The following is a 15,327-nucleotide window of genomic DNA, read 5'->3' as shown; positions in this document are numbered from 1 at the left end:
GACAGCAATTAACAGTTAGTTTCAATTTACCTCCTGCACATATGGTGGATGGTTCAGCTGCTAGAATTTCGATGCAGGATTTCTTCAATATCTAGGAGGAGAGGAAATCAAAAAGTCAAAGTCAAAGTATAGCTATTTTGTTAGAAAAGTGGGTTTGATTTTAGCTACCAGGATCAGAAGGCTCAAGGATACTATGCTGTAGTGGGTGGATAAGTAGAGTGTTACATTTTCACTGATATTATTAATGTCAAGCATTTAATGAGCAGTACTGTGCTAGATGTTCTGGGTGTCACAAAAGCTATGTGCCTGTGTGCTAAGTCGCTTCAGTCCTGTCCGACTCTGCGACTCTATGGACTGCAGCCTGCCAGGCTCCTCTGTCCATGGGATTCTCCAGGCAAGAATACTGGATTGGGCTGCCTTGCCCCGCTCCAGGGGATCTTCCTGACCCAGGGATTGAAGCTGCATCCCTTAGGTCTCCTGCATTGGCAGGTGTGTTCTTTACCACTAGCAACACCCTGGAAGGCCCACAAAAGCCATAAGAATTATTTATTCATTTGTTCTGGCAGATATGCATTGAATCTATGAAAGGCCAGTCCTAGTTATAGAGACGTTTACATCCAGTAGATGAAATGGGAGCTACACTTGAAAAGATAAATAAACATGGACCATTCTATGTGATAGATGCCAGGGTAAAAGGGCAGACAGTACAAGCTACAGAGTTCATGGGGGAGATCACTGAGGGCTGTAATTGAGAAGGGCTTCCTGGAAGAAGTGGCTGCTGAGGGTGGGATACAGTCAAGTGGGCAGGAATAAGTTAGGGGAAGGTTAAGGTCCCAGCAGGGAGTGGCATTTGCAAAGGTGAGAAACTAGAAATGCATAGACCTCTTTAGCTGGAACAAAAGAAGCTTAAAAAGTGAAAAACAAGTGATTAATAGATAAGACCAGAGAGATAGGATGGAAATGGCCAACTCTCTAGAAGAGATGCACGCTCAGATTACTCAGTCGCCTTCTAGTTAAAGAAGTGGAAACATGTTGCAGGCAAAGGATGTCTTTGAAGCCTGCTTATTGTGCCTCACACTTTAAGAGGACCTTACGTAAATGGAAATAAAATAGTTTTTCCCCCAAGTGAGTCTTTCAGGGTTCAGTGGAGAGTCTGGAGAACTCCAAGACTGCACAGGGAATTAAAGGCTTCTGGCGAAATCGGGGTATCTGACTTTTAAGCTTTTCTCTAGCATTTATGAATCCCACTGCTTACTGCATAAGGATTCTAAAATTTTGGCCAAGCATTTTAAACAAGTATAGGACACTGAGTGATATACCGCAGGATCTTTATTTGGGTGGGCCTTACTTAATTTGGAAATTGAAATGGGTCAGAGGGCTGAAGAAGATCATTTTGCTCTATTTATGAAGGGGGCATTTGTTAAAAGAATTAATAGTGAAATAAAATGTAAAGTCTGTAAAAGAAAAAAAGGATTTTTAGCATTGGGAAACACACATTAACTTGCATGGATGTTTTTAGCAAATATGCTTCTTTGTTCCAGCTTAAGTGATACATATGCCACAAGGATACAGTAAAACAAAATATATAATAAATTACAAAAGGGGAGGAAATGGATTAAAGGGAAAATCAGGGGAAGATGAAGTAAGGAGTGAGAATAGCATAGACAAAATACATTGGGAAGAGCTTATTTCCTTGTTAGGAGTGGCTCCTGAATTTAATTCTAAGCTTTCTAGTAGCAAATGAGGACAGACAATATTTATGAGATTCTCAGTCTGAAGAATGAAAACAAACCAGTTTCTCAGAAGAGATAATATTTACCCATTCCAGAGAGAAATCTGGGCATCCTCATAGAGAAGCATTGTGAAAGGAAATGAACAACATGCTTCAGAAAATTGTTCTCTGATATACAGACGACAAAACATTCAGACGTATTCACTGAAAGAGGCTCCCTCGCAACCAGGTATTTGAGGTAATTCTCTATACCTGAGAGTCATAAGCAGCAGCATGGTCCTCCCTCAGTACCTGCAGGAGGACTGGTCCAGGATCTCCATGGACACCGAAATCAGAGGATGCACAAGTCCCTTATATAAAATGGTGGTATCTGTACACATTCTTCCGTATACTTTAAGTCAGGGGTCCCCAACCTCCAGGCTATGGAAATGGTACACATCCATGGCCTGTTAGGAATTGGGCCGCACAGCAAGAGGTGACTGGCAGGCAAGCCAGTGAAGCTTCATCTGCCACTCCCCATCACTCGCGTTACCACTGAACCATTCCCCCGCCCCCACCCCTGGTCCATGGAAAAATTTTCTCCCACAAAATCAGTCCCTGGTGCCAAAAAGGTTGGGGCCTGCTGCTTTAAATCATCTCTAGATTGCTTATAATTCATAATACAATGGAAATGCTATGTAAATAGTCCCCAGCATGCTGCAAACTCAAGTTTTACTTTTTGGAACTTTCTGGATTTTTTTTTTCCAAATATTTTTGATCCCCAGCTGGTTAAATCTGCAAATGTGAAACCCAGGTTACAGAGGGCTGACTGTATTTCTTTTTCTTGACAATTCTAAGATTCAGACTTCCAGCTATTTTTCCTGAACATTCTTTCTTCCTCTTTCACAATTTAAAGGCATTTTAGTATCTGTTTTCAGCTTCTATGTGATTCCAGAGTCAAAGCAATTTGTTCCTTTTTGTCAGTGCTTGACTTCTTTCCTCTCGCTTTAGCTTACCCAGTCACCACGCACCTCAAGCACAGGTGGTCTCAGTTCCCCCTGTTTCGCAGGAATGAGATAACATGCACCCAGCTCTCCACCTCCATCTCTGTTGGTCAGTGGTCCTCACATACCTGGCTCTGGGGACCCAGTATCACCCCTGAGCCCTTCACTGACATTGTTACTTGGAATGAGGGACAGCCCCACCCCCTCCACCCCCCACCCCCGCCACCGAAGGATATATCCTGGGCATCCATGTTTCCCTTCAGGCTTTTCCTTCCTCCTCTTTCCAATGGTCAATACAGTCCTTTAGATGAAGCAGCATCCTAGGATTGGGGCTTGCCAGGATCCTCATCCAGATCCTCCCCAGATAGCACCCAAGCTACCTGAACTGTGATGACTGTCCTCTCCTCTCTCCCCCCTAGTTTGCTGCCACTGGGCTCTTCTTGCCTGAAGGGCCATCCTAGCTACTGGTGGCCATTACTCAGAGAGGCAACCGCCCTCTTCATCATGTCTTCAGGCATAAATCTCCAAACAGGCCACATTGGAAGAAACACAATTGACCCATTGGAGAAATTTATTTAAATGATATTAGAACAACATAAAGCTGTTTCTTACGTTTTAAATAAAATTCCTCCATCTCCATTTATAAGTCATTTTATTATCTTCAACTAAAGATTTCAACAGTCCAAGAATGAAAATTGAGCTATTGGATCTATCCTGTCCCATTCCTCAAACTCCATCAAAACACAAAAATGAAATTTTCACCCATGTTACGTTCCTGACTTGGAAGCAACATTTTTGAACCAACTCTAATACTTAACCAGGGGTCAGTAAAGGAAACACCCGTGAATCTTTAACCACAAAGACACACTTGCAGGTTTTGTCATAATAAACACATGCCGTATGATTCTCTCAAAGTGTCTGCAATTAGCTGATAAATCTAAGGAGTGTATTAGGGCCAAAAAATGTCAGCCAAGTGCAGTGATTCAATCCAGTAAAAACACAGCTTTCCCAATCTTAACATAAAACATCTGGAAGGGATATGGTGCAGCCAATAGAGTAAAATTTATCAGTGAGGGGGATGGGCAGGATTTGTCTGGGACTGTGGCTTCTATTAGTTTGAAATATCTGGTTTCAAAAGGTAGGAAGTCAGAATGGCATGGGGTGGATTTGGGGTCCTTTGGTTATTAGCAGCCCAGACTGTACAGTAATCAGTCTGTCTGAACTTCAGCAGACAGCAGAGCAGCCTAAGGGACTGGAGACTGGATGGGTGTGGGGAGGCAGAGGATCCGTCCCCGATCTGGGCACTGGTAGCCATGGAGGAGGTACAGACAGAGCACTGGGAACCAGAAGATGGGAAATGACTAGACAGAGTGGAAAGAACTCACACAGGGTCGGGGTGATGTCAGAGGTGACAGAATAATTGACCTCCACCGGAGACTGGGCTAAGACTACCACATGTCTCAAGCCTAACCAGTGTGAAGAACTGGCTTTTGGCCTTGATCTTGGTCCTCTACTTGTCTGACTTATGGTCCCTGGGAAATCCTTAAACTTGTCTGAACCCCAATTTTGTGAAACAGTTTAACATACTAATAATTTAGAATCTGGAATCAAATTGCTTGGGTCAACTCATAAGCACTGTGACCTTGGGGAAGTTCCATAACCTCTCTGAGTCTGTTTCCTCATCTGTAATGGTAGGATAAGAACAGTACCTACTGCATGAGGTTGTTGAGTTGGGAAGATTAAATGAGATACTATAGGTAGAGTCCATAGCACAGGGCCTGGAAATCCTCAACTAATGATAATTTATTCTTAGGAACCTGGGCTCTGGAGACAGAAAAAAATAGATCTGGACTTTAAATAGATTTCTGTTCAGATCCAAGCCCCACCACTTACTGGCCAGGAGGATTTGGATAAGTTATTAAACTTCTGCATCTCAGTTTCTTTTTCTGTAAAATGAGAATAAGAAAAACACTGACCTCAAAGAGCTGTCTGATGGTAAAATGAGTAACAGACAAGAACGCAGATAAGTTTCATTTGTAAAATCAATAGAACTTAGGTGGTAAAAGTTGGCTTAGAGAGTGAGGAAGAGAGTGAGATTAAGGAATACTGACAAGGTTTTTGTTCTGTAGACAGAACTAGACAGATGTGATTAGTCAATAGATAGTTATTTAATGACCTTGGGCCATCAGCCAACGAGTGCCTTTCATGAAAATAAGGTACCAAGAAACAGGCTCAGAGCAGCCTTAGTAGTAAAGCTCTTAGCAGGATGTCTAACACATACTCAGTTCTCAAACAATGGTAGCTGTTACTCTTACTTCTGTTACCTACTGCTATGACTGCTACTACTCTTGGGCAAAGACAATCACTCATAACTGCGTCTATCTCATCACTCACCATTGGCCTCTTGCTAAATCCTATTTGCTGAAAATGCCTGAAAGATGGCTAATAATGTTATCCTGCTACCTTTTGGGCAGATTTCAAAAAGAAGATATATGGGTAAGCATGTTGGAATCTGTAAAGAGCTCTAGAAATGCACGTGTTGTACTGGTAGTGATACTCTTGAACACCTCATTAGATTATTAGGGGAGTAAAAGAGGCAACCGATGTAAAATAACTCTGCCAAGTAATAAAAGCTATTCAATATATTTAAAGTGAAATCCATGGTGGATTAGTCCAGGACTTTACTTATTTACTTTGAAGACTTTTCTCATAAAGTTCAGGGTTTATGCAGAGATTTCTCAAGAATCCTTAAAGATTGTGAATATTTGCATAGAGTTGTTATGAATCCCTCCCTTACCATAAGCTTACCTAATTTTTTCCCCCTCATTGCTCTGCCTCCTTCCCTAATAAACTATCATTCTTTATTTACTTGGCCATTTCCTGTTGGAAGGGTTTTGTGTGTGTTCATTTAAGACCAATTTCCTTTATCCATTTGTAGTATTAGGGCCTTTTGCTTCTACATATCTAGATAGCATGTTTCTTAGTGTCTTATTTATCATGAAAGGCATATTCTGCTTCTAAGATGCCTAGAGCTTGAAGTAGGCTGGCCCATAGGTGGTTAACTATCTATCACCCAATTCACTCCAGTATTCTTGCCTGGAGAATCCCAGGGACAGGGGAGCCTGGTGGGCTGCCGTCTATGGGGTCGCACAGAGTCAGACACGACTGAAGTGACTTAGCAGCAGCAGTTCTCTAAGCCAAAACTTAGCAATGTCCCTTACATTCACTCTCCTTGTCACCCTCCAAATTCAGTATGGATTTTGTGACCTAAGTCTTGGTGATTTTACCAATGAAATATTTCTGTATTCATTCACATTTTAGTATAAATTACCATCTTCCAGAGGACTTATTGTGGTTTATAATGATATATTTATGATTGGTTGGTCATTGTCTATCTTCCCTCTTAGACTATAACCTCTACAAAGGCAAGGAGAATTGTTTTTATCCAGCACATAGTAGGCACTAAATAAATATTTGTTGCACAAATGGCACACTTTCTGTATGGCTTCATTAACTGGCATTTTAGCATATTATATAGCAGTCTTTCTTTTTCCCCATAAATATAATCTTTTATTACATTAATCTTTTCTGGTTTTTTAAATTGAACTTTAAATCTTTTATAGTCTTTTGAATACAAAGCTAGTTTCAACATCTCGTAACATCTCCCTCTTCTTATTAAGCACCACCATCTTTGGAGACTGCCCTTTCAGCAGGACTACTTCTCACCTTCATCCTTTTAAATGACTTATATTTTAAAACAGTAATGTTGTAGGTGTACTATATCCCCATGTTTAAGGTCTAGACAGGCCTGCTTTGTAAAAGGCCTTGGTCCCTTTACTTGGCAAAAATGTATATGTTTGAGAGGTGGGGTTCAGACTCCCAGGTACAATACTATAGGTGATGGCAGTATTCATGTTGGATAAACCTGGAGGATATTGCTTTTAGAAAATGTCAGGGAGCTTGGGACACATATCTGGCTCATCCTTGTCTTCAGGACTGTCAATCTTGCCCCCACGAATTTTGAAACTATTTGATCTCTAATAAAATTTTGGAAAGAAAAAAAAGATAGTCACCTTTCCTAAGTAAATTCCATTCCACATTTAAAACTCAATAGACATATCACTCTAGTACTCTTGCCTGGAAAATCCCATGGATGGAGGAGCCTGGTAGGCTGCGGTTTATGAGGTCGATAAGAGAGCAAATTCACTTTCACTTTTCACTTTCATGCATTGGAGAAGGAAATGGCAACCCATGCATGGAGAATCTCAGGGGCGGGGGAATCTGGTGGGCTGATGTCTATGGGATTGCACAGAGTCAGACACGACTGAAGTGACTTAACAGCAACAGACATATTTATTGTTAACTATGGACATTATCCTAGATTCCTATCAGTTCTACAGAATCTGAACTTAAAAATTTACTAACACACAGAGATCTTTCTAGGATTCATACATGATTTTATGTATAGTCATTGTTGTGTTTAGTTGCTAAGTTGTGTCTGACTCTTTGTGACCCTGTAGACCCTAGCCCTCCAGGCTCCTATGTATAGTCATGCATAATACCAAGTAAATATTCCAACGTGCAAGTAAGACATGTTTAAGAGATTACTGAATTTTAGACCATAAAGTTTATTATCCTCAAAACATTCAAGAGTTTTTGTCTGGAGAGGGGCATCCAGCTTATCTAAATATATGCTACTCTTCTCTCAGTTTCACACTCAAGGAGAGTCTGGTGTGAAGGAGCACAGGACAAACAAGGTTTTGAAACTGAGGAAATTCATCGTTTTTCTATAAAACCACTTTCCTCTCTTGTTTTCAGAAGGAAAGCTCAGATAACTGTGAACTCCAAGAGGAGGTTTATTTAGTAAGACGAGCTTGTTGATTTCATGAATACTGGCAAAGTCAGTGGCCCTCATGGGGAGCTGGACCCTGCAGTGTTTCAATGGATTTTGTCTAAATTCTGCTATTGCTTTTACAATAAGTCTTAACAGATTCCTAGATATAGGAGGAGCTGGAGGGTGTGGGGTTGACCTGAGGATTAACTGAACATACCTCCCTGCAATCTCTTCAGCCTATTTAAGTAATGGGAATTTTTTATTACATTTGGATTCTTTACTGAGTTAAATAGAAATAATAGTTTAGCTGAAATGCCTGACCTGAATGTCTGTAAAGTCTAATTAGTGACTCCTGAAGCAAATGATTTTTTAAAAAGCTTTTCCACTCACCACAAAAACTATAATTAATTCTATTTATGCTTCCAGGCCTGCTAATGTGAATGCAGCACAAAATGCCATCTTTTATAGATACAGTCCTAGAAAAGAGGGTAGGGAAAGACTAAGAGGATTTTACAAGAAACAGAGCCACAAAACTGCCCACGTGTGGTGCCACGTAGGTCACGAAAGCTCTGCAGTCCTTGGCGCCGCTTTGCAATGAATTCTTATGCTCAACCCTGCACTCGATGCCACAGGGGGAATACGACAAAGGGGGCGGGCTCTGTGACTACACAATTCAGCAACTGACCAGGAGGAAACACAAGGGCCAAGCAAGTGATGCCAACAATTAGCGCCAGTGGAGTTCAAGGCAGGGAGAGTTCAAGGTGCAGGAGAGATCAGGGCAGGCTCTGCGGAAAAGAGAGGATGGGAGCAGAGCCTTGAAGTTGAGACAGAACTCCAGACAGGATTTAGATGGGGCAAAGGTAGAGAGGGCAGTTTCTTCCTTCACAAACAAGGCTGATTTAAGAGAAGGGCTGCTGCTGACATGAATCTCCCCTCTGCTAGCCCTGGAAGGAGAGCTGGTTCAGTTAAATCAGGTACTTTCCAGGACTACAGGCATGTGATGCAGATACTGTTTTTTTTTTTTTTTTAATGTGGAACATTTTAAAAGTCTTAATTGAATTTGTTTCAATATTGCTTCTGTTTTTTATGTTTTGGTTTTTTTGGCCACAAAGCATGTGGGATCTTAGCTACCTGACCAAGGATCGAACCAATGCCCCCTGCATTGGAAGGTGATATCTGAAGCACTAGAACTCCAGGGAAACCCGAGGGATTTAGATTTTGATTGGAGAAAAACCCTTAGTAGTCCCTTGTGGAGGAGAAGGCAATGGCACCCCACTCCAGTACTCTTGCCTGGAAAATCCCATGGACGGAGGAGCCTGGTGGGCTGCAGTCCATGGGGTCTCAAAGAGTCAGACATGACTGAGCGACTTCACTTTCACTTTTCATTTTCATGCATTGGAGAAGGAAATGGCAACCCACTCCAGTGTTCTTGCCTAGAGAATCCCAGGGACGGGGGAGCCTGGTGGGCTGTCACCTATGGGGTCGCACAGAGTCGGACACGACTGAAGCGACTTAGCAGCAGCAGCAGTAGCAGTCCCTTGTGGGGTCTTGGAAGAGTAGATGGGTGGGAAGCCAGGAAGATGGGCTTTGCCTTTTGTCAAAGCTCCGGTAGGGCTGGACGAGGGGCTTTCGCATTCCCATAAGGGGAAGGGAGAAATTAGCACATGATATGGTTACCATAAACAAAATAAATATATATACACCATGGAATAGATACAGTCCTCAGTTTCAATAGTTCTTACAGCTTCCTTGATAACAAGGATGTTAGTGCCAAAACTTGCAAGAAATCCTTTCAAATATAGTCATGTTTGCTCAATACTTGTTTATAGTTGATCAAACATGCAGAAAGCTCTAGGCACTGACTCACCCCTCGAATTAGGAGGAAGCCCAATGCAGGCTTAAATATTTATTCTAGAGAAATGCTCCTGGATGGATATAATTTGGTGCCAGTGACTGGGTTCTTCTCAGAGACCAAGTGTGCTTGGTTCTAGACACCACCCTTGATTGCACGAGAAGTGGGGACAGTGGGGAGGAGGAGCTGGCACCATGGTAACCAGGTCAAGCGTTAGGATTCAAAGCTGCAGACCCACTTCAGTGTTATCCGAACCCAGCTTTCATGCAGGTTCCCATTTCACTGCCTGCAGCACTTTTGAAAAGGCAAACAAAGACCCAGGAGCCTCGCTGGACCTTTGCTTCATATTTTCACTTGAGGGCTGGCGCTGCATTCACCAGTTGTGGTCAATGGAAACTCCCGGAGAAAGCCACAATAAGAAAAGGCAAAGAAATAGTTTCTTCCTTTACAGTTTTACTGGCTTAAAGGGCTCCAATCTACTAACCTTCCAAATTTTGTTTTATAATTTTATCAACTGAATTCTGCAAAAACAAGGAATTCTGTCCTCCGAGGTAGAGTCCTGAGCAAATGTGAAAGTGAAGATGTTTCTTTCAGCTGTGGCAAGCTGCCAGCCTCTCAAAATGATGGAATTTCATCCACTGACTAGAAACTGAGATTTTCAGAGATGCTCTCCGCCTAATAGTAAATGGCAAAGGTTCTCCTGCCCACCAGTGGTGCACTCACAGCAGAGCACCTGCCTGGACTCTGGTCTTGTCTTTGTTATAACTCTGTAAACTGTGTTGAGTCATTTCACATTCTTGGTCCTCAGGGTCCTCTTCTCCGAAATGGAGCTGCTTCCCGGCCTACCCACATCAATCATTAAATGCTGTGGTCATCTTGTTATGGACCTTAGAGACAGAACTGAGTCTATTCTGGATCACTGCCCACTGCTGTGCAATCTTGGACCAGTTAGCTAATCTCTCTGTGCTTAGGGTATCTGCTTCTATGGAAGGAGTAATAACATCTACATTAAACAGTAGGGGTGAGCATTCAATGAGAAGACTATGTAAAATGATTTTCACTGTGCCTAACAGGTAGGAATTCACTAAATGATGACTTCTTATTTTTAACCTTTCTAAGGAAATTAACGTGGGAGAAAGCCTGAGCTCTAGAGTCATGTACTTGGATTCCAATCTTGATCTCCCCATTAGAGCTGTGTGCCCCTGTGCAGGGTATCTGAGCCTCAGTTTCTTCATCTGTTAAATGGGAATATTTCCTTCACAGGGCTGTTATAGTTTTTAAATGGGGTAATATTAAAAAAAATAAATGGGGTAATATTAAATGAGAAAAAGGAACAATGTTTGGTACCAAAATAAATTACAAGCTTTTCTCTCTGCCTATTCCCTGTGTTGCACTGATGGGAGATTAAAATGGAAAACAAGTGAAAGCACTTTGAACTAACACGTTACACAAAATCTGAGTACTTCTTCCTTAAAGTAGAGAGGACTGAAGGATAGTAAAAAGACCAAAACACAGGAATCATATTGAGGAAGCAGAGAATCCAAGGACTTGCTGCATCCGTACCTTAGATAATCAGTTCCCTATAATCCAGTGATTTTCCATTTCCTCAGACTTTCACAGCCCAGTATTGTGGAAAAAGCAGACTCTCTGGACCCAGATGTGGGTTCAACTTCCCTCCTCCACCATTATGAGCGGGCAGACTTGGGCAGTTTATCTAACTGCCTACACCTCAGTTTCCTCACCTGTAAAATGGGGATAGTAAGTCCCTCTTGACAGAGTGGTTGTGGAAGTAGTTAACAGAGGAGCTGGTAGAAGGAAGATGCTCAATAATCATAGTAATTTTTCTTCTTTTTCACAGGTCTCATTTCACAGGTCCTGAGTGTTGGTTTATTCATCATCCAAAGGGGATAAAAACCACGATCTCTAGATTCCCTGAGCATCTTGATTATAAACATGATCGTTCCTTTGTCGGACTTTGTATTGGCCATGGTTGCCTATTGTCCTTATAGTAAAATACCATAGTTTTCAAGGCTCCATGTGATTTAGCCACTTCTTGCTTCTTCCTTCATCATCTGTCACTTACCATCTAAGCCCCACTCTTCTTCAATTCTGTTATACACCTTCTTAGGGTTCTGCTCTGCCAAGAATGTTGTATCCACACTTTTCCAATGAACAACTCCATTTCACTTTGAGGCGATCTCTTCAAAGGAGCCTGAGTTCTTTGCCAACCACTTTACTCTTAATCTCAGTTGTAAGTTACTTTCTATATACGATGTATCACAATTTAAATTATACATGTTTATTTATTGAGTTGTTTTTTTATGTGTTCTTCCCACTAGATTATAAGCTCCACCAGGATAGGGTCTCTATCTGCTTGCTGCTGCTGCTGCTAAGTTGCTTCAGTTGTGTCCAACTCTGTGTGACCCCATAAACGGCAGCCCACCAGGCTCCCCCGTCCCTGGGATTCTCCAGGCAAGAACACTGGAGGGGGTTGCCATTTCCTTCTCCAATGCATGAAAGTGAAAAGTGAAAGTGAAGTCGCTCAGTCGTGTCTGACTCTTCGCGACCCCATGGACTGCAGCCCACCAGGCTCCTCCGTCCATGGGATTTTCCAGGCAAGAGTACTGGAGTGGGGTGCCATTGCCTTCTCTGCTCTATCTGCTTACGTATAACCAAATGGCCAGAGTCTACCGTAAAAAGTTTTCAATGAATATTAGAGGAATGAATAAATATTAGCCCATGCATCTTGACTGGGGATTTAAAAACAAAGTCACTATTAAGAGGTACAAACCTCTGTATAAAATAAATAAGCTATAAGGATATATTGTACCACACAGGAATATAGCCGGTATTTTATAATAACCTTAAATGGAGTATAATCTATAAAAACGTTGAATCATTATGCTGTACACCTGAAACTAATATTGCAAATCAACTCTGCCTCAATAAAAAAAGAAGGTCACGGTGGATCTAGAACTTCATGAACTATCTGAGCTTTTGAAAGCTGCTCTGCACTCCTATTCTGGATAATTAAGCCCAGTCCTACTTTATTATGAGAAAAAAACTAGCCACAAAACAACATCCATGGGAAAAAGCTGGAAAAGATTCTTCAGATGGGGAGAGGGGATACAAGAGTTTCCTTTTCAGTATCCAAAAAGAGAAATGAACCCACTTTTTAAAATTAGTTAGCCAAATTTCAGGCCATAATTGTTTTTGTCTGACTTGAGAAAGATGAGCTGTGCTGTGTTTGTCCTCATTTTTCTGTCCAAGCAAATGAATTAACAACTGCAATAAACATGGGTTTCAAGTATTGGAAGGATGGAAACCACCAGCATAACTCCCAGATAAAAACTCACAAGAATGCTATCATTCAGCTAAAAGGTTGGAGTCTCAAATTATTTTTTCCCTTTTTGGAAGACAGTTTTACTAAAGTTTCTTAAACATCTTTGGAGTGATTTCTACTGGAGGGGTAGGGAGAGCTTTACAAACATCTGAGCTCATACTGAGCTTGAATGAGTTGCTAAGGCTGAAACAGTCAAAGAAAACACAATTTATACAGACAAAAATACTCAGATTATTTGGGGAGGAACCAACTCCTGAATGATGTGGCATAACACTCATAAGAATCTTTGAACAAGTAAGAGTTGTCCCTGTTTAGAACCCAGCCATCTGAAGAAAGGACTTCTACAGTAGCCTCATGACTGGGCTTCTGCCTCTGGGGCCCCTCAGTATCCTTTTTATATACAGAGACACTGCTATCAGATTCTCTTCTTAAATATCACTTGTTAGATGTTCAAATACTTCAGTGATTACACTAAGTTGGAGTTAAAATTCCTTCCAGGCTCTCATCAATCTGCTTCCAACCCAATGTCTTAGTTTATTTCTCATTATTCCTGACTCCTTTACCCAAACTCTCCCAGACAGATTATTGTCCTCAAAATATGTTTGCTCCTTTCCATGCTTTGGGCTGAGGTCATATTATCTCTTCTCTGGAGCTATCCATCACCCATCCTTGGTCTTTTAGGAATTCAGGTCTGCTCAACTTCTCATGAAGTCTCCAGTCCAGAACAGTTCACCTCTGAGCTGCCACAGGATTCATGATCAGGCCTGAATCCCGTTTTTAATCATCTGGAGAAATCAGTATTTGGGTGTTGTTTTACATGCTTATTACATTTCTTATTGTTTATACTGTCAAGTGTGCCACACTGACCTCAGAAGTTATTTATAGGACCCCAGGGGTCCCTCGCCTGGGGATCCATAATTGGAACTGATAATCTTCTATCCTTTCAATTATTTCCACTTTCTGATTAAGGTACTTTAAGTGGGTTTCTGTTTCTTGCAATCACATCTTAAAGAAGATGTCTGTCATATGTACACATTTAGGATAGGAGCTCTCAACTTGGGGTGGAATTATTTTTTCACAGTTCTGGAAATGTAAGGTCATACATATCGATGTTCTGAATGTACAACATCTGGGGCACTGACTAAAAAGTGCAGATTTAAAAGATGCAGGTTCGTAGGCTCCATCTCCTACTGATTCTGATAGAAGCTCTTGGGGACAGACCCTGGGAATGGGTAGTGCAGACAAGATTCTCCACGTGATCATTATGCATATTCAAGAAATTCAGAGGATCAGGAGGAAGCTAACACTAAAGTTTCCCGTGTGGTGGTAAAGGGATGTGGAAGAGGAAATAATTCATATGTCTTGAATACTGATTATGTGCTTGAAAAAAATATTAGGCATTTTAACTGGTGTTATCTCTTGTAATCCTCAAACAAGACTACAATGTATGTCTTATCATTAATCCCCTATACAAATATGGAACGAAAGAAAATACCTCATCCAAGGATCTACACATGATAGTTGTTGGGCCAGCCTTTAAACTCTGGACTGACCAGCTCCAAAGTTCATACATCTCACTCTGCTTTCCACTCTGCTGGGGTTCTTAGCAAACCTTGGAGGGAGGGAGAGGGAGCATCAGGCACAACAGGTTGGGGGCTTCCTAGGTCAATCTGCAGGAGCTGGACAGATCCTGAACTCCTGAGGAGTAATCCCTGGATTAAAGCCACACTGACATCTTAAAAGGACAGTGATCCTCTGAGCTCTGAATCTGTACTTTGGACCTTAAGTCTAAAGCCTGGTGAACTCCAACTGTAGATACCGCTGGCTGTCTGCCTGGTTCCCAGACCTAAAGGGTGGAGGCTTTAGCAACTCTGGACTTTATTACGGGTACAGCACACACACAGGCCTTTTGGCTGAACTTTCAAAGATCAGCATTCTCCAGGATTCCACTGGACCAAGGGTCTAGCTAGGGGATGGAGGGTAGAAAAGAAATCCAGGAAGCCAGGTCATGTTCATTGATAGGAAAGGGATGATTAAAAACAAAACAAAACAAAACCAGGTTGTGATGGAAAACAGGGCTGGTGACTGTGCAAACCCTGCGGAACATGGAAACCCTCATATTTTACAGTAAGGTGAACTATTACTCAGTTATAAGAAAGAAAGAAACAATTCTATTTGTAGCAACATGGGTGGGCCTAGAGATTATCATGCTAAGTGAAGTCAGTCAGACGAAAGACACACATATGATACTACTTAAATGTGAAATCTAAAGAAATGATACAAATGAACTTATTTACAAAAGAAAAACAGGCCCACAGACATAGAAAACAAATTTATGGTTACTAAAAGGGAAAGTAGCAGGAGGTATAAATTAGGAGCTTGGGATTAACATATATATACTACTATGTATACAACAGATAACCAACAAGGACCTACTGTACAGCATAGGGGACAGTACTTAATATCTTGTAATAACATATAAGAGAAAAGAATCTGAGAATCTGAAAAAGAATGTGTGTGTGTGTAACTGAATCACTTTGCTGTATATATACCTGAAACTAACACAATATTGTAAATCAACAA

At 41.4% G+C, this 15,327-nt stretch overlaps 1 protein-coding gene across 2 annotated transcripts in view; it reads right to left on the bottom strand.

Moving 5' to 3' along the window:
- ANTXR1 (ANTXR cell adhesion molecule 1) overlaps window positions 1-15,327 on the bottom strand; it is a 258,211-nt gene that overhangs the window by 178,711 nt on the left and 64,173 nt on the right. For both annotated transcript variants that reach the window (NM_001206228.1, XM_059891504.1), the window contains one exon: window positions 31-91. In NM_001206228.1, coding sequence (NP_001193157.1) covers window positions 31-91 — 61 coding nt within the window. The remainder of the gene's footprint in view (window positions 1-30; window positions 92-15,327) is intronic.

Source organism: Bos taurus, chromosome 11 (genome assembly GCF_002263795.3).
Source record: "Bos taurus isolate L1 Dominette 01449 registration number 42190680 breed Hereford chromosome 11, ARS-UCD2.0, whole genome shotgun sequence".
Lineage (NCBI taxonomy): Eukaryota > Metazoa > Chordata > Mammalia > Artiodactyla > Bovidae > Bos > Bos taurus.
The sequence above is the reverse complement of the archived record's forward strand: the minus strand, read 5'-3'. Positions and strand labels throughout refer to the sequence as shown.